The sequence below is a fragment of the Oncorhynchus mykiss genome, chromosome 23 (genome assembly GCF_057628025.1).
Source record: "Oncorhynchus mykiss isolate SJ-2025 chromosome 23, ASM5762802v1, whole genome shotgun sequence".
In the NCBI taxonomy this organism is placed as follows: Eukaryota; Metazoa; Chordata; class Actinopteri; order Salmoniformes; family Salmonidae; genus Oncorhynchus; species Oncorhynchus mykiss.
Window position 1 is genome coordinate 31,604,301 of NC_143044.1, and position 24,307 is coordinate 31,628,607.

The 24,307-nt window shown below is 42.1% G+C and overlaps 1 protein-coding gene across 9 annotated transcripts; it reads right to left on the reverse strand.

Moving 5' to 3' along the window:
- Window positions 1–889: 889 nt before the first annotated feature.
- lipe1 (hormone-sensitive lipase subtype 1) lies at window positions 890–23,149 on the reverse strand. 9 transcript variants are annotated; one of them, XM_090216504.1, is made up of 12 exons: window positions 22,855–23,149; window positions 11,166–11,245; window positions 10,443–10,684; window positions 7,113–7,397; window positions 6,730–6,820; window positions 6,404–6,549; window positions 5,975–6,160; window positions 5,687–5,842; window positions 5,403–5,547; window positions 5,010–5,237; window positions 4,310–4,692; window positions 890–3,891 (listed from the first exon to the last, which is right to left on the reverse strand). In XM_090216504.1, exons 3-12 carry the CDS (start codon window positions 10,680–10,682, stop codon window positions 3,670–3,672), a joined length of 2,082 nt encoding a protein of 693 aa, XP_090072630.1. In that variant the 5' UTR covers window positions 10,683–10,684; window positions 11,166–11,245; window positions 22,855–23,149; the 3' UTR covers window positions 890–3,669.
- Window positions 23,150–24,307: the final 1,158 nt, after the last annotated feature.

Genomic DNA, 24,307 nt, shown 5'->3' on the forward strand with positions numbered 1-24,307 from the left:
AATTGAAGGGTCCTTTCAAAATATCAAATAAACTGTCAGAGGTGCTGTATGAAGTAGTACATTGTAATGGATCTTATCATGCCGTGATACACTACAACCGGATCAAACCTTCCTTTGGCGTTGTTTCCGAGCATGAGGGGGTAATGTAATGTTTTATACATTCGAAAGTCTCTCAGCCATCACACAATGTTAAGCAAATTAGTTGCTGTATGTTATGATGCGGATGGTGTGCGGCTGGTCAGTTTTGGTGTGCACTGTATGTTCATTCAAATAAAATAAATGTGATTATTTAATGGGAAATCAGTGTTAACGCTAGTCAACAAACAATGTGAGGGTTTCTTACAGGTCTTACAGGTTCTTTACAATAGCATCTTGACACATCACACAGACCGGTTTTGTCAGGCAGCTGTTATTTGGGATCCCGAGTGACGCAGCAGTCTAAGGCACGGTATTTCATTGTAAGAGGCACTACAGTCCCTGGTTCGAATCCAGGCTGTATCACATCCGGCCGTGATTGGGAGTCCCATAGGCCGGCACACAATTGGCAAAGCGTTGGCCGGGGGGGGGGGGGGGGGGGGGGGGGGCTGGGGGTAGGCCGTCATTGTAAATAAGAATTTGTTCTTAACTGACTTGCCTAGTTGAAGGTACATTTTTCTTTATAAGAATGCAGGCTGCGCAGCAGAGCTAGCTTGTGTGGTGTAGCTAAACACAGTCATGCCAACAATTTTTTTAGTGCGGCAAGTGCTTAGTTCAGTGCATTGTGCAAGTAGGCCCAAGGCAAGTATTTATATGAGTCAAATATGCCACAGACCACAAAAAAGCCAACTAAATCATATTCAATACAAATACACTCTAGACCAGCATGCATTCCTCCATGGACCGGCGTTGGTTTGAGAAAGACTAGACAATGAATCATTTTATTGAGATCACACTTGGCACACTTGATATTGCAAGCCCAGTACAGAATAAGGGATGAGGGGCATCATCAGGCACACAAGATATAAGCAACTACACTGAACAAAAATATAAAACAGCTGAAATAAAAGATCCCAAAAAGTTTCTATACCCACAAAAAGCTTAATTCTCTCATTTTGTGCACAAATTTGTTTACATTCCTGTTAGTGAGCATTTCTCCTTTGCCAAGATAATCCATCCACCTGACATGTGTGGCATATCAGAATCAAATTAAACAGCATGATCATTACACAGGTGCACCTTGTGCTGGGGACAATAAGACAAAAGGGCCACTCACAACACAATGCCACAGATGTCTCAAGTTGAGTGTGCAATTGGCATGATGACTGCAGGAATGCTCACTAGAGCTGTTGCCAGAAATTAATGTTAATTTCTCTACCATAAGCCACCTCCCATAATTTTAGAGAATTTGGCAGTACGTCCAACCGGCCTCACAACAGAGTGCCCCATGGCAGCAATTGGGTTATGGTATGTTCAGGCATAAGGTACAGACAACAAACAATTGCATTTTATCGATGGCAATTTGAATGAACAAGAATACCGTAAAGAGATCACAAGGCCGATTTTTTTATTTAGGTATCTGTGACCAAGAGATTAGCGGTCGACCGATTAATCGGCATGGCTGATTAATTATGGCCAATTTCAAGTTCATAACAAATCGGTAATCAGACTTTTTTATGCCGATTGTGGCTGATTACATTGCAATCCACGAGGAGACTGTGTGGCAGGCTGACCACCTGTTACGCGAGTGGAGCATCAAAAGGACCTTGTGGCTGCAAGGAGCCAAGCTAAGTTGCTAGCTAGCATGAAACTTATCTTATAAAAAACAAATCTTCACATAACCTACTAATATCAACCACCATGTGAAGTTAACTAGCTTGTCCTGCGTTGCATATAATCAAAGCGTTGCCTGTTAAATGTACCATCGAATCACAGCCTACTTCAACTTCACCAAACAGGTGATTTAACAAAAGCACATTCGCAAAAAAAGCACAATTGTTGCACAAATGCACCTAACCATAAACATCAATACCTTACTTAAAATCATTTTTAAACCTGCATATTTAGTTAAAATAGATGCATGTTAGCAGGCAATATTAACTAGGGAAATTGCGTCACTTCTCTTGCATTCAGTGCAAGCAGACTCAGGGTATATGCAGCAGTTTGGGCTGCCTGGGTCATTGCGAACTGTGTGAAGACCATTTCTTCCTAACAAAGAGCGTAATTAATTTGCCAGAATTTCACACAATTATGACATAACATTGAAGGTTGTGCAATGTAACAGCAATATTTAGACTTAGGGTTGCCACCCATTAGATAAAATACAGAACGGCTCCGTATTTGATTGAAATAATAAACGTTTTGTTTTTGAAATGATAGTATCCGGATTCTACCATATTAATGATCAAAGGCTCGTAGTTCTGTGTTTATTATATTATAATTATGTCTATGATTTGATATAGCAGTCTGACTGAGCGGTGGTAGGCAGCAGCAGGCTCGTAAGCATTCATTCAAACAGCACTTTACTGCGTTTGCCAGTAGCTCTTAGCAATGCTTGAAGCACAGCGCTGTTTATGACTTCAAGCCTATCAACTCCCGAGATTAGGCTGGCAATACTATAGTGCCTATTAGAACATCCAATAGTCAAAGGTATATGAAATACAAATGGTATAGAGAGAAATAGTCAACGCGTCATAATTCCTATAATAACTACAACCTAAAACTTCTTAACTGGGAATATTGAAGAGTCATGTTAAAAGGAACCACCAACTTTCGTTCTGAGCAAGGAACTTAAACGTTAGCTTTTTTACATGGCACATATTGCACTTTTACTTTCTTCTCCAACACTGTTTTTGCATTATTTAAACCAGATTGAACAGGTTTCATTATTTATTTGACACTAAATTGCTTAAGCATTTCACTGTAAGGTCTACTACACCTGTTGTATTCGGCACACGTGACAAATACTTTGATTTGAATTGATTTGATGTATTATATTAAGTTAAAATAAAAGTGTTCATTCAGTATTGTTGTAATTGTCATTATTACAAATATATGTATACATTTGTATTTGTATTTTTTAAAATGTAAATCTGCCGATTAATTGGTATCTGCTTTTTTTGGTAGGGTATACGGTTGGGTATACAGGACATCCCAGCATTGTGTTATTGTTGTCTGAGGCTCACAGGTATGGGAAGGTTTACCCCATGATCCTGAGGTGAAGGTGTCTAGCCACAGGGAGACACGGTTGTTAAGCCCACACAAAGCCCCTTGCTAAAGCCACAGCCTCCCAGGACACTCAACGTCTCTCTCACCCTCTGACACGCAAGTGTTTTTTTTTTAAACTCAATAAAAATGTGTGAAATTGCATTTTTGTGTCAGTATTGTTCTCAAACCATAAGCAATATGACATTTAATTGATTACAAATGACATGACCCTTTCCTGGACTAAAAAACACTAAACTGTGAACATTGACATCACCCTCAGCAGATGCTCTTTAACCAGTAACTTCAAATATCACTCATAATTAGAAAATGTTTTCCTCAATAAAGCAGCATTCAGTCAGTGCTAGTCAGAAAAGTGCAAGAAAGGCAAGGGTGTTATCTTTCACTTTCGTGAGGACAACAACTAGTTTTCCCCTTGGTTTTATTAGCCAGATGGTCAGCCCCATTATTATTCCTTTCAAACATTGGTCACTTGCGAGTACAGGAAGGCAGAGTTGTCTGCTGGAAGACCTCCCTGATTCGCTCTACGCAGATGTCGGAGGCCACCTTTATCTCCTCTGCGTATCCCGATAGGCTAAGGAAGCCATGTGGGAGGTCTTCCACTACCCTTAGGGTCACTGGTTGGCCCATATTCCGCAGTTTCCTGGCGAACATCACAGAGTCATCCAGCAAAGCATCCAGTGCAGAGGCCTGTGGGGACAGACAGGGGAGTAAAAACTACAGAAAACTCAGAGATTAAAGTGGAAAGACCATCAATTGTGGAGTGAGATAGAGACCAGTGAACAAGGACAAAATAAGCCTTAAAATGTGTCTTGGTTTTTCTTTCTTTATCTTTTCCATCCCTCTCAACCTACAAACCCGTCTTCCTAAATCAGCATTTCCCTAACTCCGTCCTCAGGACCACAAGGGGTGCACGTTTTGGTTTTCACCCTAACACTTCACAGCTGATTCAAATGATCAAAACTTGATGATTAATTGATTATTTGAATTGGCTGTGTAGTGCTAGAGCAAAAACCAAAACGTGCACCCCTTGTGTCTCGAGGACGGAGTTTGGAAAACCCTGTCTTAAATGCATTGACTCGCCCCCTCCCCATCCCTCCTCTCTCACCACTAAGTGTACATGTGGTAGTCCACGCAGTAGGTCGTCAGAGGCTAGCAGGGGTGACACAAATGGGTTCTTGACGGAGGGACAGCTACGCGGCTGGATCACAGACAGGCGCTCGGATCGCAGGGGCGCAAAGCCTTCTGGGTAGTCCCTGGGCCCTGAGGAGGAGTCGGGTGAACATGGCAACACTGATCTCTGGTGGGCCTTGTTGTCCAAGGACCTCCGGTGAGACGATGACCATGACCCTAGGACCTCTGCGGGAATGAAGGACTGGATCCATTTGGACGCCCCGTGTGAGAGGTCACTGATCAGCGAGGCTGTGTCTCTACCTAGAGCGCTCAATGTGCTGATCCCCTCTGTAGGCTGAACTGTCTCAGAGTCTACACCTGGAGGGGGTGAAAAAGAGAAAGACAAGGTCAATTGGAAAAAAGGAGAAATAAAGTAACTTAACTTTTCCTATTGAAAAACAATACCACACATATAAATACAGTAAGGTAGTGATAGCTACTCTGAGGAAAAATGTACTTTCTATGCCTGTGATATGTGGTTGTCCCACCTAGATATTTAACTAGTCGCTGTGGATAAGAGCATCTGCTAAATGACAAATGTTTAAAAAAAAGTAAAATAAAAGACTGGAGTGTGATTTTAACTACCTTTTACATAACCTTGGAATAATACCCTCTCATGCCTTTCACTTCCTCACCTGTGTAGGCGTTGATACACTTGGAGAGCACCCCTAAGGGCAGCAGTAGGTCAAAGCTGGTGAGAAGGCGGGAGGGCGAGGCTTCAATGGTGAGCAGGGTAGCAGGATATGCAGCCATAATTCCATCAGGGATGCGCACACCGCAGGCAATGGCCCTCATGGACACAGTGATGCAGAGGTTCCCCCCAGCACTGTCCCCAGCCAGACACACACGCTCAGCAGTGGAGCCTAGGGCAGAGGAACAGACCAATCAGTACCAGCGGGTTCGACAGACGTTTTGTTGTAATACTGCAATATAAGATGTACCAATATGATTGAGCCGAGGGTCCTCTGTCGAGCTAAGAAACCATTGCCTTTGGCTCTTAGCTCTAACACAGTGGTAATGACACTGACCCAGAAGATGGCAGTTCTTGAGGGCCCAACAGTAGGCGTAGAAGCACTCCTCCAGGGCTCTGGGAAAGGGGGCCTCAGGTGCCAAGGAGTAATCCACAGACAGGATGGGAACATTCAGATCCTTGGACCAGCTCTTCAGATAGTTCTGGGAGATGGAGGACAGATGGAGATGTGACAGGAAAATTAAACAGCAAGGTTCAACAATATGAAATTACTTTGAAACTAGGGTTTGGGTTTAGCATAAGTCATTTCAGGCGACACACCACTACCCCAGGCCTATGTACCTCATGGGATTTGGAGGTCTGGGACACGAAGCCTCCTCCATGGAAGTGGATCAACAGCCAGGGGGAAGGAGGTCGCTTCTGGGCACCAAACGGTACTAAAGACAGGGAAATGGGTGGAGCTTCTGTACGAGTGAAGGCTAGCAGCTCTTTACTGTCCTGAAGAAAGAGAGAGGGTAAGATGTATGCATCATAACTGAACCCTTTTTACAGTAATATGATTGATAAAACAGTGTAGACCTGTGATAAAATCATCAGATAATAAGCACAAGGTAAAAGCGGAGTTCTCACCTGTCCTTCTCGAAGCTCATAGGAGATGAGGCGCATGTTGACAGGTCCAGGGCCCCAGTGGGCCACTGGCGGGGACACAGGGGTAGAGAGACGGGGGTCTGAGACCAGGGGGAGGAGTAGTGGTTCAGGGGGTATGGTCAGGGTGAGGTTTACCTGCACTAGGGTAGAGGTTAAACTGGCAAAGCCCTGTGGAATGGATGGACAAAAAAGATGGAGGACATTGCAAACAGTCAGAAAAGGAAACAAACAGGAAGATGGAGTAAGCAAGGAGAGACTGAGTAAGTAGGAGAAACACAGCTCCCCCTTTGTAGAGTGGTGTGATGAATCACACTTGGTCCTCAATACCAATAAGACCAACGAGATGCGCAAAGACTTCAGGAAGCATACAACACCTATCAGTAGAATTAGTTAAGAGCCTCCTCCCCTCACCGATACAAGCTCTGATTCGGTGAGGTTCCAGAAGGACTTCCAGAACTTCATGTCCAAGTTCTGGGTGATCCTCTCATATTCTTCTCCTCTCAGCTCTGGATCGATGACATACTTCCCAGAGGTAAGGAGGGAGAATGCTGCCATGCCTAAGGGATATGGAGGAATTGGGAAGTCAGTATAGCACTGCACACTAACTTTGTAAAATGACAAAGGATTACCATAAATCTTGCAATAGGCCCTACAAGGTAGATAATCAGTCAGTTGTTATGACAACTAACATGTATAGTTTTACAACTTGATACAGCCCAAAGAACTCAGAGACTGACCTAACCCGGAATGCTGTTTTTCGTAGCTCTCTCCAAACGAGACCATACTTATGATTAATGACTGCAGGATCGGACGAAGGGAAGATGAGAACTGTGGAAGCAGAGGGGGAAAAAATATTTCAGAATCTATTCATTCACCAAGTACATTTACACTTACCTGGAATTTGACTTAGCGAATAGTTGCTGCCAGCAATAAACAACGTACATACAGAATACAGACAGTAAGTCAACATACAGGATATACAATATAAACATAGTGAACATAAAACTGTGGAGAAAAGCTGATTTACAGTGAGGATATACAATTTACAGAGGGAATATATCTCTAGTACCCCCGGTTGAGAACCACTGCTCTATAGCATCTCCCCCTGGTGGTGACTGACCTGAAAGCCGAGGCAGCGGCCGTAGAAGCAGGCCTTGTGCATGGAGGCATACTCCCTCACCAACCACCTGCTCAGCTCTCCGTCCTGCTCTCCGTACAGCTGCCCGGGACTGTTGTCGTGGAGCATTCCCTGGGCAATGTAGAGGAGGGCCCGTAGCTGGCACAGGACACTGCCATAGGCTTCCATCTCTGAGGCATTGTGGTCGGCCCTGAAGAAGGCCCTGTGGCAGTTAGAGGCAATGTAGCGGCCGTTGTGGATGATGTGCAGAAGGCAAGACTGCAACACCTGTGAAATTAGATTATATTTTGTTTGTTCTGAAATATGAATACAAAGATGTAAAATATAAATTTGTTTTAATAATCAAAGGAGCTCCATCACTCCCTCCCAGGGCCGGCCCTCCCATTAGGCAAGATTCTTGAATTTGGGGCTGCATTTTGACAATTGGCTGCCGCCATCCGGGTGCCCCTGATTGGCTGCTTCACTACCCGCGGCACCCCATTCCCACTTCTCCCGAAGTTCACTCCCACTTTCCTTGGTAGCTATGGTGATGTGTGTTTATATGAGATTATCCAATTTCGAAACATTGAATCTGCCAGTTATTTTTTCATTTTTTTGTGACGAAGACGATTAGTGATTAAGGCAGTAGCCTAACCTATCCTGTTAACTTTGGCTAGCTACTACTAGTGGATATTATTTTAGCTAAAAGTAATCTATAGAGATCTGAAACAATTTTCTACCATGTCAAAGAGACAAAAACTAATCAGGAATCGAATATAAAAAAATAAAAAATAAAAAAATGAGAAAAGAGGCATAATCTCTAAACCAAAGAAATTTGCTGGTGAAATTTATCCGCGTGCAGCAATGTCCATCAGCCGTTGGGGAGAATGACAAGCCTACGAGGACCAGCCATTTATTCGGCGAGAACGACAAGCCCCTGGTGATGGCAGCTCTCTGGCTGGACAAGTACAGGTGGTCGCACCAGGCCTAACCACACCTCCAAACAATGCCGGCGAAGATCCTACTATTATTGACCCAGACTCGTCGCTCCCCATCCCGGATGACAGTGGTGGTGGTGCTGTTAAATCCGACTCCCATACAACAACAAAAAAGATCCCGGTGAGTGGCCAAAATATATAAAGGGATCTTTACGGGATGCTAGTGCAGGCTGGGCCACATCAGGATAAGGAGGGGAATTTCCAAAGAGATGAGGGGCAACAAAAGTGTTCAGTGGCCAACTACAATAGGAGGATGGCGAATGGGGAGAGAGTGGAGAGACCAAGGCTTGTCTATTCCAACAAAAACGATGCAGCCTTCTCTGTTTTTGCTGCAAGCTTTTTTCACATGAGTGCAAATCTGTGCTGGTCAGGGATGGAATCAGGGAGTGGAAGAATCTGTGCCACCTCCTCAGCTCTCATGAGAAGTCACATGACCACCTAGATAGTTTCCAGAGGTGGAAGGAGCTGGAGATCAGGCTGGGGTCCAATCAAACTCAGATGATTTGATTTCAGGACCATGGACCGCTACCAAGAGAAAACATTGCTAACTGTAATGCAGCGCCACAGCAGAGGAGAGGCCACTAGGTGGAGATGAAATAAATTCAATATGTAAATAAAAACAATTCATTAAGTCTAGGTCATTGACATGAAGCTTATTTTACACTGCTCCAGTGAAACGAGGCCTGTCATGCATTTATGAAAGCAGTTGTTTCTAAAGCTCAAATGATCTTACTCTGTTTTACAGTTCTACAGGAATATAAAAATATGTTAAATATGTTATATAAGTGTTATTTTTATTGTAATTGTAACAATTATGTGGTCGTGCCATGTGTGATAACAGGTGGGATATTATTAATAAGAAACTTGTTTTCCGGCCACCTGAGTCGCACAGTGGTCTAAGGCACTGCATCACAGTGGTAGCTGTGCCACTAGAGATTCTGGGTTCGAGTTCAGGCTCTATCGCAGCCGGCCGCGACCGGGAGACCCATGGGGCGGCGCACACAGCATCGTCTGGGTTAGGTGAGGGTTTGGCCGGCAGGGATGTCCTGGTCCCATCGCACACTAGCGACTCCTGTGGCGGGCTGGGCGCAGTGCAAGCTTACACGGTTGCCAGGCGTACTGCGTTTCCTCCGACACATTGGTGTGCCTGGCTTCCGGGTTAAGTGGGCATCGTGTTAAGACGCAGTGCGGCTTGGTTGGGGTGTGTTTCGGAGGACGCATGGCTTTCGACCTTCGCCTCTCCCGAGTCCATACGGGAGTTGCAGCGATGAGACAAGACTAACTACCAATTGGATAAAAAAAATGTTACTTATTTTCCTCCTATAGGTAGTAGGTTGCATAGTGATAGCAACATTGTAACTCTCCGATGAAGGGGTTCAAGTAAAATTCCCTTCTGCCTGGAAAGGGACCTTCTATATGTGCACTCATGCACCAACATTTTCTATGGGCATAAACATATAATTGGAGATTATTTCTTAATCTTTCAAAAAAATAAGTGGTAAGCCTACCTGTTTGACAGACACAATTATCTAAATACCTCCGTGCCTGGGAAGGGCTTGGTGTGTTTGACTAAAACCAGGGCTCGAATTGAGTGAGGGTATCACGTATCCTTTTGCCCTTTTCTTTAACAAAGGGTATCTATTGGTTTGCTTTACATTTTGAAATAAATACATAAAATGTATCCAGATTATATCAAGCGTTCTAGAACAATGCTTAACTCTGATGCCTTATGGTAGAAACAAGCTCTGAAATGTCTGTGAAAGAAGTGACTCTGACCCATGTGGTGATATATTGATTCCTCTCCATGACAGTCTGAAGCTAAACTGCAGCCTATAATATTCGAGGAGATCAAAAAAATAAATACTTTGCTATTCTGTCTTTTCTCTTTCTGAAAAGACAAGATGTTTGTTTAAACCCAAGCAGCTTTTAGGGAAGCACTTATGTTGTTGGGTTATATAACGGACGAGTAGCCAGCTGTTGAAGCTTATAGGCTCTACTGATGCAGAAAACTGTTTCTGGGTGGAAAGGTAACTTTTGAAAGTGCCATGCTTAGATTCTATAGGATGTCTAAGATGTAATCATTTTTGTCTCACCTAGGGCGGCAGAACCTCTAGGGTATTGGTGATTTTATCAATGTAATCCGATTGAAAATATTAGACTATGTTATTGACATTGTCCTGACTATATGGCCTAAAAACCAGCTGTGCTAAAATTTGTAGCATATTATGGTCTCGCCTACGGCGGCAGAACATCCAGGACCAGCCCTGCTCCCTCCTATTTTCCCCTCTGTGGCAAGAGAATGAGAGGCAATCACAGAGTGATAATTCTACCCTACCTTGACCAGTGTGCGATACCCATTCCCAGGGGTATCAGAGTCAAAGTCATAGTGGTGGTAGACTGCAGTGATGCCAGAAACCACAGGTTCCAGGGCACGACCATGGTCCTGAATCTTTCTCATGCATGTCACCAAGCGCCTGGACACGTCGCCATATGGCAAGTCAGGAGGCCCAGACAGAGCAGTGATGTTTTCCTTACACACCGCCTCCAAGGATGTGAACACAGCTATCCAATCCATACCTGAGACACTAGAGCGCACACATACAGAAATATAAACCAAACCTAGACCAAAAACATTATTTTATTTCTGAATAATCACACTATATCTGAGCTTTGAAAGTTTAAATAAGGAGATATAAAAATCATTACATCGGACTAACCTCTAAAATTACTGGTTTGGTTGTGTGTGCCAAATGTCAAAGATTAAAAGATGCAACTAGCACAGGACTCCTCTTACAAACTGACTTAGCAAAAACATTTTTAAAAAAGGCTGTTGACAACATTTATCAAAATGTACACTAAATATTGTCCTAAAGCCTTAATTTATAGGCCTAGTCAATAGAAGACTAGGCTACTAAGAATCAACAAATCAAACCAACCTTGTTCCGGTATATATGACTGACAAGTTTATATGCTTGTACGCCAGATATGTAATAACCATGTTTCCATTACAGGTTAACGTTAGCTTATACAAAACGTTGAAATTGATTATTCAACTAACCTGCTCTTGCGACAACGTCTTCGTTCTTGATTCGGGGAAAGGGTGCCTTATAAAATGTCAGTATCCAGTTGCAGGGGGTTCTACAAAAAAACAGAAAATATTTTTTTTATTAAATTCATGTTTTGTACGTCACGAGGAGGTTCCTAGCCATTTTAGGGTGTGTTCGTAAATTCAATCTGGATTGCCAGAGGTGCGCTCTGGGGTCGCTCTAATCGGGGAGAAGGGTTTATACGAGCGTTCTGACCTCACAACGGCAGTCAAGCATCCACGGTAACGTTGGCTAGCTACTTCCAGACATACTAGCAGAGCTGGTTAGGCTGTTCATGTTATCCAGAGCGCTGGTGACTGTCACTATGCTGCTGTCAACAATTTAAATTACGCGTTTTTGCCGAAACTTTTTTTTTTTTTTGCCATATTCAACGGGTGTTGAGCGTTCGTAAATTCGTCAGTTATTCTTCGCTCTGGCACACTCATATGAGTGTCTTCTGAAATCGGTGTAGATGGCCAGAGTAAATTTACGAACGCACCCTTGCTGCCCCGCATCTAGCATTTTCCAGCATCTTTGCAGGAACTAGTCGTTTCTATGCGACGCGGCCACGTGTAGACGTAGTTGACGCGCGTCACACAGTGCGACCAAAACAAAGATTGACACACATGCAAAATGTATTTGTCACTCGATACAAAACATGGATTTAAAATTTTAAAGTGTCACAAGCATGAAGATAGTGCTAGAGGGGGAGGGGGGCCAATGGGGTGTTCATGCAGGAACCCCGGAATTGCAGTTGAACACTAGTGCATCAGACAGGGTTCTGGAGAACGGAACAGCCATCATCGGTGCATCCTTTGACCCGCGAGTCCTGTCGTACTGATCCTAGCCCAAGTTACTAATGCATAGCGAACGTTCTCTCTTTGTGGTGTTTTGGGAAACGTATGTTAGCCGTCATATTCGGCCGTTGTAGGAAGTATGCATCGTTAAAACACTACACGACTTACGGACGTGCTCCCAAATATTTCCGTCCATCCTCAACCCCAGGACGTGGGTGCTCACATATTACGATGATTCCCTAGTTGATCATACCCTGCGTTTCTCGGTTGTCGTAGGAAAAAAAATCCGACACACAAACAGTGAGCTGCTTTATTAGTGTGCACTTTCGGTGTAGAAATATTTGTTTTAAAGAGACGGAGGCCCAGAATATAGACGCAATATGCAATAATAATAATTGTATTACCTTTTGTTTTTTTGTCATGGTAGGGAAGCAGATGTAATATTGGTACAGTTCGTTTTGCACTTGAAACGGTCTAAAACAACAAATCCACTAAACCGGGGCACCGGGCCATGTAAAACGAACTCGCCCATTGAAAAGGCATTGGGTTCTCTCCACAGTTCCACCAATCTGTATTCTATCACCGCAGTCCGCAAGGTGCGTGTTGTTAATTTCCTCTTCGCCATACAACAATATGCACGACCAACATTTACTGACATCTGACAGGTGTATGGAGAACAGAACAGCCATTGTCGGTGCGTCCTTCACCCGCTCAAACTACCAGATTCCCAGAGTACTGATCCTAGTGACTCCTTTAGCACTGCATATCAGTGCTAAAGGAGTCACTACAGACCCTGGTTCGATTCCAGGCTCTATCCCAACCGGTCGTGATTGGGAGTCCCATTGTGCGCACAATTGGCCCAGCGTCGTCCGGTGTAGGCAATCATTGTAAATTAGCATTTGTTCTTAACTTGCCTAGTTAAATAAAGATACAAAATGTAAAAAACAAGTCACCTTTCATCTAATTACTCAAGACTCCCCAGCGCTCAGAACCTAACCAGCTGCTTGATGACGTCACCACACATCGACAAATAAACAACTCCACTCTAAACTGACCAAATCCACTCTTCCCAATATATAAACTCTAAACTGGGACACTGGTAGCCGCGATATCATCTTTCCCGATGGTAACCACATGTAAATCCATATAGTTAAAAAAAATTGCACTTTCAAACACGACATAGAACTTTGGAAAAAAGTATAACCTACCCAAGCTTCAGCCCTGCCCAGTTGAAACAAAAAGGGAATCAGCTGGTGCTTGACTGATGGGACTTTAAAATCCCCCCAAAATGAATTAACCCCAGAACACTTCTATTGAAGATTATCCGGGAGAATAAAAACAAGGAGCAATCGGTTGCGGCGTAAATCTGATCGATTGATTGAAGGAAGAAACACATTTCAGAGGCTCTGATTAAGGCGATTCGTACCGAAACGTAAGCTAATATTGTTTGTCCCGTCAATACATGTCAGATTTACGCAAACAGTGTTATTACATTTTTTTATCTCCAGGATAGTCATCAGTTGAAGTGTCCTAGTGTATATAGTTTTTTTCTACGACATTGAATTTGGCCGCCCAAGACTGGCAAAAAATTGTGACGGACGAACGACAATTAAACAAGTGACTTCAAACGAACACTTGCAATAAACGTGCGACCTATGTTTACGAGAAAAGTTAGTGTACAGTATGATCAAATATGGAAAGCCTTGCATTGTACAGCCTACAAACTTACCAACACGCATCCTCTATTCTTCAGCTGACAGTTTCTGTTTCGCCCCACCGATTGGGGGTGCGTTCAATTCGTTTAAAAAAAATATTTGGCTTCATTGTTTCTTCTTCTATGGTATAATGGCCGTCCGCACACACGTTTAAGGTGCATGCATGCCGCCAACTACTGTGCTGGAGTGTGCGATTGATCATGGTTTGTATAATTCTATACTACAAAAACCCATATTAACTTCTGACAAACCCTCCCGTCCCTAAAACACATCAAACCTTTTCAAACTTTTGCTCTGTAATGTTGAGACAATCCATCCTTAGGATTACTCATCATTTAAAAAATCATGTGGCCAGTAACATATTTATTTAACCAGGTAAGTTGACTGAGAACACATTATTTACAGCAACGACCTGGGGAATAGTTACAGGAGAGAGGAGGAATTAGCCAATTGTAAACTGGGGATGATTAGGTGGCCATGATGGTATGAAGGACAGATTGGGAAAGGCCAGGACACCAGGGTTAACACCCTACTCTTACAATAAGTGCCATGGGATCTTTAGTGACCAGAGAGTCAGGACATCCGCTTAACATCCCATCCTAAAGACGGCACCCTACACAAGGCAATGTCCCCAATCTCTGCACTGGGGCATTGGGATATTTGTTTTAGACCAGAGGAAAGGGTGCCTCCTACTGGCCCTACAACACCACTTCCAGCAGCATCTGGTCTCCCATCCAGGGACTGACCAGGACCAACCAGCTTCAGAAGCAAGCCAGCAGTAGGGTGCAGGGTGGTATGCTGCTAGCTTGCTGCTACATTCTGTTAACATCTGTTGCCACTAATAACTCTGTTGCCATATCCACAATAATCTTCAACATGGCATTTCTTCTTTTCACAATCCGAGTCATGTTCATAACCTTTCCAATGAAAGCTATGAAATCTATTTTATTTACTATCAAAGGGTCCTTTGACCAGACCCGGCGCCAGAATAAAGTGGCTAAGGGTGCGCCAGAATAAAGTGGCTAAGGGTGCGGCAGGATAAAGCGAGGGGAGAGTTGAAATCGGCAAAGGGGCACAATTGAGGGGTTCTTGCATTGGGATTATATTGAATTCGGCTTATATCAAGTTATATCACAATAAACAAAGTTAAAATGCAGAGACTGAGATCATTGAGTGCTTTTGAAGTGACAGTCAGGTTGGTGCGAAATATGTAGCCTATCACCGCTGCGCTGTATCAGTACAATAGACAGCAACCTACACCAAAATGCTATTCAGTATTTTTGTTTCCATACATGAATAACTAGGCTACTACTTACAGCATTTAGTTTGCATTATTTTGGCAAGACAGCTGTGTGTAAGGCTGAATTCACATAGGTGAATTACCCTACTGCAAACAGCCTATCTACTATATCTTGTAGCCTATATTCATTACTAAAACGGCCTTGCTCTACCAAATGAATGAATGAGAACAAAACAGCGGTACCAAGTACAGTAGTAGGCCGAGTAAACTAAATATCAGATCAACAATCTATATCTAGGCTAGTTACATTAACAGTCAACAAACACATTAAACAAAAGGTGAATGGAGATCCAAATAGCCTAAAGCCTACTACAGTGCAATGCAGCCATGCACAGCTGTCTTGCCAAATAAATAGTCCTATAACAAGTTGTGATATGGCGCAATATACTTCTGTGAATCAAATTTGACCCACGTAATCAATTAAGCAATGCCAACCTACCTTAAACACATTTCCAATATGTACGGTTCCATTTACAACCACGAAAACCAATAGGCTACCAAGAAAACCATAATGGAATGTATCGATTTCTATGATGAAACTTACTGATATGTACTGTAGCTACTATACCCAGGGGCATCATTTGGGTTCTTGCATTGGAATCATATTGAATTCTGCTTATATCACGCTGTACCACAAACATAAAAGTGAACGTGCTTTTGACAGCGCCCTATACACTAAAGCAAGATTCTTTATGAAAAACAACCAGCTAGATTGTTTCTTACCCTTCAGTTGAAGCCTCCTTGATGCTCTGTGGAACTTCCTGAGGAATCGATCATTCCATTCTCCCCAAAAATCTTCTTGTAAGAACCCCCCCAGTTGGATTAGTTGAGCTATCCTCGGGTGTAGTATGCTTCTTCTGTGCTGACTGAACACGTGTGTCAAAGTACTTTTCGCATGTAGCTTCCTCAGTGACAATCTCACCAATGAGCCCTATGATTTCATTTTGAATATCGCGTGACATGTATGTGGCACTGTGGGGTATGGTGCTAAACCCCTTGGCAAGTTCCTTGTCTTTTCGGAAAGTGTATTCCGTCATACAGGAAAAGTCCACTGCCCCCCTCCCCCACCGACTCTCATGTCCAATGTCCACTTCAGTGGTTGCTGGTTTGAAACAAGTAACTCAATAATGTCCACAATCGCCGACAAATACATGTGATTTCTTGCCAGCTACCCATCATTAAAAAGTGTTTCGACATGGGATACAAAATGCAGCATTTTCAGTAACCGAGTACTCCAGCCACTCTCTTCCTCTGAACCAATTGCTATTAAATGAACGTTTTTGGACAGGAAACCTGGGACTAGGGTAGGATTCTAGAGGCTGGCTCCTATTTTCCAAGATCATAAGGAACAGCCATAGGTGGAGGGGGCTGTGCAGCCATTATTCTGGCAGCACTTGTGGAAGAGGGTGACCGCTCTGCACGCGGAGCTAGCTAGAGCTCAGCAGCATCATTGCTGCTGGGCTTTGTGACAGCCTCAGTGGTTTGATGCTGTTGCTACTCAATGCTCTTCTTTGGCTTTGTTTGGGTACTGTGGCAAGGCCAATTTCTGATATCCATCATGGCAGTGGCAGATTAGCTGGTTCCTGCTAGCTAAATAGGCTAAGGCTAATAACACTAACGCTTTTTACTGCTAGCTAAGAAGCTAGCTCTGTAGTGGTGTGAGGCAGAGTTGAGTGAAGCAGCTCTAATTGTAAAATTGACCCCGCCCAAAAACAAATATTACAGGCAGAGGCGTATGTTGTTATTCACTTCGCCTACCACAGAGAACCGTTTCCCCCCCGCTTTTTATGGAAGACCAAAGGATTCATACCTAACAGCCCCAGTGGCTTTCCAAAGCCCCCCAAAGGTTTCAAATTAGGGGGTTAAGCACTCTTTTACCCCCTTGTGGAGCCAGGTATGCCTTTGACACAGCACACGTATGCGAGCAAGACTTCCGAACAGGTTTCAAAACCATGTCAGGACAAGTAGAAGTATTAATCTCCTGGCAGAAGGGGCCTCATTAATAAATCGTGTATAAATACAAAAATAGACCAAAACATGCGTGTGCCAGTTTTCACGCAAAAGTGGGCATTTACAAAAACTGAACTTGACGTGAAAATGTACTCACCTTCCCGTAAACTTTAGACCATGTGTACGCACAACTTCTAGTGGTTGAAGCATTGCAAGTAGATTAGTCATTTGTGCACATGGGTGGTATGATAGAAAAGCTTATTCATAAGAATAAACAGATTAATAACAAGATGCTATCTTTTTTTATCCCCAATTTTACTAGGTAAATTGACTGAGAACACTTCCCATTTACAGCAACGACCGGGGAATAGTTACAGGGGAGAGGAGGGGGGATTAATGAGCCAATTGGAAGCTGGGGATGATTGGGTGCCTATGATGGCCAGATTTGGGAATTTAGCCAGGACACGGGGTTAAAACCCATACTTTTATGATAAACGCCATTGGATCTTTAGTGAACAGAGTCAGGACACCTGTTTAACGTCCCATCCAATAGACGTACTCTACAGAGGGTAATGTCCCCAATCACTGCCCTGAGGCATTTTTTTTTTTTTAGATCAGAGGAAAGAAAGAGCCTGCTACTGGCCCTCCAACACCACTTCCTGCAGCATCTGGTCTCCCATTTAGGGATGACAAGGACCAACCCTGCATAGAGTCAGTGGCAAGTCAGTAATGGGATAGGTCGTATGCTCCTGGCAGAGTGGTATGCTGCTGGCATCTGCCAATAGTGATGAGAGAAACTAAATATATTATCTTTGCATTTTAAAATAATTAGAAGTAAGCATTTTCTAGGCTATTTTTTGTTTAATTTATATGATCATTGCATAATAAATTCCTCACCTTTTCTGTGATGTTTCATACTCATGAGGTAGCATAGGCCTACAACAAGGATACCAATCGTCCCATCTCTCCTTTAAATTGGAACCACATCACAGTAGTAAATACAATGCATTCGGAAAGTATTCAGACCCCTTGACTTTTTCCATATTATTACATTACAGCCTTATTTTAAAATGGATTAAATAAAAAAAATCCCTTGTCAATCTACACACAATTCCCCATAATGACAAAGCGAAAACAGGTTTTATTGCAATTTTGTAAATGTATTAAAAATAAACATAAATACCTTAATTACATAAGTATTCAGACCCTTTGCTATGAGACTCAAAATTGAGCTCATGTGCATCCTGTTTCCATTGATCATCCTTGAGATGTTTCTATAACTTGATTTGAGTCCACCTGTGGTAAATTCAATTGGACGTGATTTGGAAAGGCACACACCTGTCTATATAAGGTCGCACAGTTGACCGTGCATGTCAGAGGAAAAACCAAGCCATGAGGTCGAAGGAATTGTCTGTAGAGCTCCGAGACAGGATTGTGTTGAGTCACAGATCTGGGAAAGGGAAGCAAAAATGTCTGCAGCATTGAAGGTTCCCAAAAACACAGTGGCCTCCATCATTCTTAAATGAAAGAAGTTTGGAACCGTCAATACTCTTCCTAGAGCTGGTCACCCAGCCAAACGGAGCAATCGGGTGAGAAGGGCCTTGGTCAAGGAGGTGACCAAGAACTCAATTGTAAATCTGACAGAGCTCTAGAGTTCCTCTGTGGTGATGGGAGAAACTTCTAGAAGGACAATCATCTCTGCAGAACTCCACCATACATGCCTTTATGGTAGAGTGACAAGACAGAAGCCACTCCTATGTAAAAAGCACATAACAGCCCGCTTGGAGATTTCCAAAAGGCACCTAAAGGACTCTCAGACCATGAGAAACAAGATTCCCTGGTCTGATGAAACCAAGATTGAACTCTTTGTCCTGAATGCCAAGTGTCACATCTGGAAGAAACCTAGCACCATCCCTACGGTGAAGCATGGTGGTGGCAGCATCATGCTGTGGGGATGTTTTTCAGCGGCAGGGAATGGGAGACGAGTCAGGATGGAGGGAAAGATGAACGGGGCAAAGTACAGAGAGATCCTTGACTAAACCTTCTCCAGACCACTCGGGACCTGACTGGGGTGAAGGTTCAACAGGTTCAACAGGACAACAACCCTAAGCACACAGCCAAGACAACCCAGGAGTGGCTTCGGGACAAGTCTCTGAATGTCATTGAGTGGCCTAGCCAGAGCCCGGACTTGAACCTCATCTCTGGAGAAACCTGAAAATAGCTGAGCAGCGACCCTCCCCATCCAACCTGACAGAGATTGAGAGGATCTACAGAGAAAAATGGGAGAACCTACCCAATTACAGGTGGGCCAAGCTTGAAGGATCACACCCCAGAAGACTCGAGGCTGTAATCACAGTCAAAAGGTTCTTCAACAAAGTAAAGGGTCTGAATACTACCGGTCAAAAGTTTTAGAAAACCTACTCATTCAAAGGTTTTTATTTATTTTTTTACTATTTTCTAAATTTCTAAAATGTAGAATAATAGCAAAGACAACAAAACTATGAAATAACACATGGAATCATGTAGTAACCAAAAAAGTTAAACAAATCAAAATCTATTTTATTTTTGAGATTCTTCAAATAGCCACCCTTTGCCTTGATGACAGCTTTGCACACTTTTGGCATTCTCTCAACCAGATTCATGTGGTAGTCACCTGGAATGCATTTCAATAAACAGGTGTGGCTTCTTAAAGTTAATTTGTGGAATTTATTTCCTTCTAAATGCATTTGAGCCATCAGTTGTGTTGTGACAAGGTAGGGGAGGTATACAGAAGATAGCTCTATTTAGTAAAAACCAAGTCCATATTATGGCAAGAACAGCTCAAATAAGCAAAGAGAAACGACAGTCCATCATTACTTTAAGACATGAAGTTCAGTCAATACGGAACATTTCAAGAACTTTGAAAGTGTCTTCAAGTGCAGTCGCAAAAAAACATCAAGCGCTATGATGAAACTGGCTCTCATGAGGACTGTCACAGGATTGGAAGAGACATATTTACCTCTGCTGCAGAGGATAAGTTCATTAGAGTCGCCAGCCACAGAAATTGCAGCCCAAATAAATGCTTCACAGAGTTCAAGTAACAGACACATCTCAACATCAACTGTTCAGAGGAGACTGTGTGAATCAGACTTTCATGGTCAAATTGTTGCATAGAAACCACTACTAAAGGACACCAATAATAAGAAGAGACTTGCTTGGGCCAAGAAACATGAGCAAGGAACATTAGACCAGTGGAAATTTGTCCAAACAGGTGATTTTTGGTTCCAACTGCTGTCATTGTGAGACGCGGTGTGGGTGAACGGATGATCTTCTGCAAGTGTATTTCCCACTGTAAAGCAAGGGTGCCTTGCTGGTGACACTGTCAGTGATTTATTTAGAATTCAAGGCACACTTAACCAGCATGGCTACCACAGAATTCTGCAGCAATACGCCATCCCATCTGGTTTGGGCTTAGTGGGACTATCATTTGTTTTTCAACAGGACAATGATCCAACACACCTCCAGGCTGTGTAAGGGCTATTTTACCAAGGAGAGTGATGGCGTGCTGCATCAGATGACCTCCACAATCCCCCAACCTTAACCAAATTGAGATGGTTTGGGATGAGTCGGACTGTAGAGTGACGGAAAAGCAGCCAACAAGTGCTCAGCATATGTGGGAACTCCTTCAAGGCTGTTGGAAAAGCATTCCATTTCTGGTTGAGAGAATGCCAAGAGCGTGCAAAGATGTCAAGGCAAAGGGTGGCTACTTTGAAGAATCTAAAATATATTTTGATTTGCTTAACACCTTTTTGGTTACTACATTATTCCACGTGTGTTATTTCATAGTTTTGATGTCGTCACCATTATTCTACAATGTAGAAAATAGTAAAAATAAAGAAAAACTCTTGAATGAGTAGGTTTTTTAAAACTTTTGACCAGTATGTAATTGTGATAGCAGTTTGTTTTATGCATTTCCAACAATTTCTAAAAACCTGCTTTTACTTTGTCATTAAGGGGTATTGTGAGTAGATTGATGGAGGGAAAAAACTATTTAATACATTTTAGAATAAGGCTGTAACAAAATGTGTAAAAAGTCAAGGGGTCTGAATACTTCCTGAAAGCACTAAATAAAAAAATACATCAAAAAAAATCTGCATCTCTTCCCAGCCTGGCAAGAGTAGCTCTAAAGGTGTTTAGCTTCTCCAGTGGCTCTGCAAGAATGGAGAGGATATTCTCCGCTGCTATACAGGCACCATTGCATAAGCCTGAAGCCACAGACTCTGGCCAAACTCGTGTTTCTAAAAATGAATTAAAAGGCACTGTAGACTGAGCCTAATAAGGCATGTTTCCTTTAATTTGTATTTCATTCTAAGTATGTCCCAGCCTATATGCGCAATTTATAGACGATGATTTAATACAACGAAATGTTGTTTATTGATGAGCGCTTTATGTCCCTACCAGCCTAGTGTCGCACTCGCAAATGCTTCACAATGTATTTCTTTGTAGGCTATAGCCTTGAAATAATTGAAATAAATAGCCAGAATAATTCATTTTCATTCCTTCTTAGGCTCCCTGTCTGGCTCCTGACCTATTTAAAGTGTTTATATGCCGTTTAATACAACATGTAACCTATTTGAAATTATGAGTGCTACTTACATTCACCTTTTAATGTTTATTCAAATACGTTTCATTCAAATCATATGGTTTGGTTAAATTGTGAGGGGCAGCTTTATTATCTGTGAGCGCAGAGTGGTTTTTGGAGGAGCCGTTGGAAAGGATGTGGAGAGCTGGAGCTGCTCCATGACCAATGAGCGCGATTTCCGACCGCTCAACTCCGTTCACATATTCTGCTCAGGTGGAACAAACTTAAACTTGCCCCTACTTTCAATGCTGAATTGAATGTAATTGAGAAAACAGAAAGGTGTCATGTTTTTTTTTGCAAACATCCTTTCTAAATGTAAGAGTAATCCAAGTTAAAAATATTTAGCTGGTAACTGATTTTAGTTCGTTTCCTAATCAGTTTACATGTAACACTCTCTAATCATGTTGACAAGATGTGTTGATATCCTACCTGTTTATTGATTGTATTTGGGACTATCCAAATAAAAGTGTGACCGTTTTATTTGTCATATATTGTTGGAGAGGAAAAATGCGTCGTTTTATTAGACAAGTTTAAAAGATTGACGTTTCGGCCTTCTTGAGATTTATTATTGATTCTGAAGGCCAATGAAGGATGAAACGTCAATGTCTTAAACTTGTCTAATAAAAAAAACGATGGTGAGTGAGCGCTGCGCCTTTTCCTGTCCAACGATGTCAACACATTTTTAGGTTGCACCTCCTACTTCTTTCCAAAATGTTCATATATTGAACATATATTTGTTTTGATATCCTATGTTTATCTGTATTGTATATTTTTATTAGAATTTAAATGACATTTGCCCTGCTTCTGTAGCAGGCTAGATCGGGCTGTCATGGCATTACTAGGCAGACTGAGTTTGCTGCGGGTCATTCCAGCTGCAGAGTTTTTGGATGACGTGACTCTTCCTATTCAGTCCCTATTGGGCAAAACATAAACCAAAACACAAGCAAAACAAACCGCAATTGCATCCAACAAGTTTGTAGAGTCACAAGCTTGATGTAATCATTGCGTGCAAGGAATATGGGACCAAATACTTAACGGTTTGACTACTTTGATACACTAAGTGAATTTGTCCAAATACTTATGACTTCTTCAAATGTGGGGACTAGATACATAAAGTTATTTGATGTCTAAATGGTAAAACAGATATGTATGAAAATACCCTCAAATAAAATCTGACATTCTAGCTCAAATCTAAAATGCTGGAGTATAGAGACAAATAAAATGTTTTCACTTTGCTGTCCAAATACATATGGAAGGGAGTAAAAACAAAATGCTTACCTGCTCAGGGAATGGGCACCAAAAAAGAGCAAAAGGAAAGTAATCTAATGTTATTAACATTTTACTGCAAGTGACACTAAAGTCCACAGAATAAAGGATGCATTGATATTTTAGTTAACCACGATAGCCTTTATAATAGAACGCTTGTGACAACACACATCTAAATATTGCACTTGGGAAAAACAACTTAAAGTAACTGCCAAGTGAAAATCTCACTTAAAAGTTACAATTTAGTAAACTCGTATCCAACTCATGTTGACTCGTCCTATACTCGTTTGTGGCCGGAGCATACATTGGGAAAAAAACACAACAACCCCACCTCAAACAGACCTTTTCAAAAATGCTTGCTATTTCCTCATAGAACATGTCATCTCCCTGAGGATGAGCTGGCCAATCAGAGGTCTAGAGGAGGCTGAGCTGGCATACCAGCGGTCGACTTGCAAGAATATTTTTGACCGGTATACGCACACACCATTTTGTTGTTGTTAATACACCCACATCATTCCGACACAGGAAAACATGTTTTTAAGGTAATTTAAAAATAATAATTGGAAGGAAAACCACTTCACTCATATTGTAAGTAATTATAGAAATCTGGAACATCTGGGCAGTTACTTTGAAATAGATAAGAATTCAGTGAATGTAGTCAATCTCACCCCATACACAACTCATACAGAATGAAACATAACAGACATTCTATTTTCGCTCTATTATAGTGGCGATGATAGCACAAGGCTACACATGTGCAAAAACAATGTTCAGAGTTGAAAATAAAAAATGCTCTCTCCACTCACACGAGTGTTAGAGTATGTCAATAGAACAAAGCAATATCTTTAAACATACACAGTCAGTGGGGTATTCTAGAAAGAAGGATTATCAGACAACAAATGCTGCATGTGAGAGGTTGTACCGTATCATCATAAAAATACCAGGAATTACAGAACCATACACTGATTTTTCACCAACAATGCTCAGTAGCAAATATCCTTCGAGAGAGTAAAGTAGAAAACATGCTTTACAAATTTAAAATAAAACCAATTGTAATTAATTTCAGAGGGCAAATTAACAGAAACCCAACAGACCGGTCCTATACCAAAATACATTTTCAGATCCCTTTCTTAAAAAAAAAATATATGAATAGAAAACACAAAACATATATTCCATCAAATGAAGGTCAATGGTGGCAAAACAGGAATCTGAGATGCTACTGCATCCTATTTCTTGGGCTTCAACCTCTCCTTTAATTACTTTTTTTATCAGTTTAAAAGACAACACAATAAGCATAATGATAAACTAAACCACACACATGACATGGTAGAGAGACAAAGGAAGCTATGAACAACCGCTTCAAGTAACTTGCTCCAACATTATCCAACACCTCAATAACCCAACCACCACATTACAAAACTAAGTCACACAGCTCCCCATTAAAATAAACAATGTTGTAATAAAA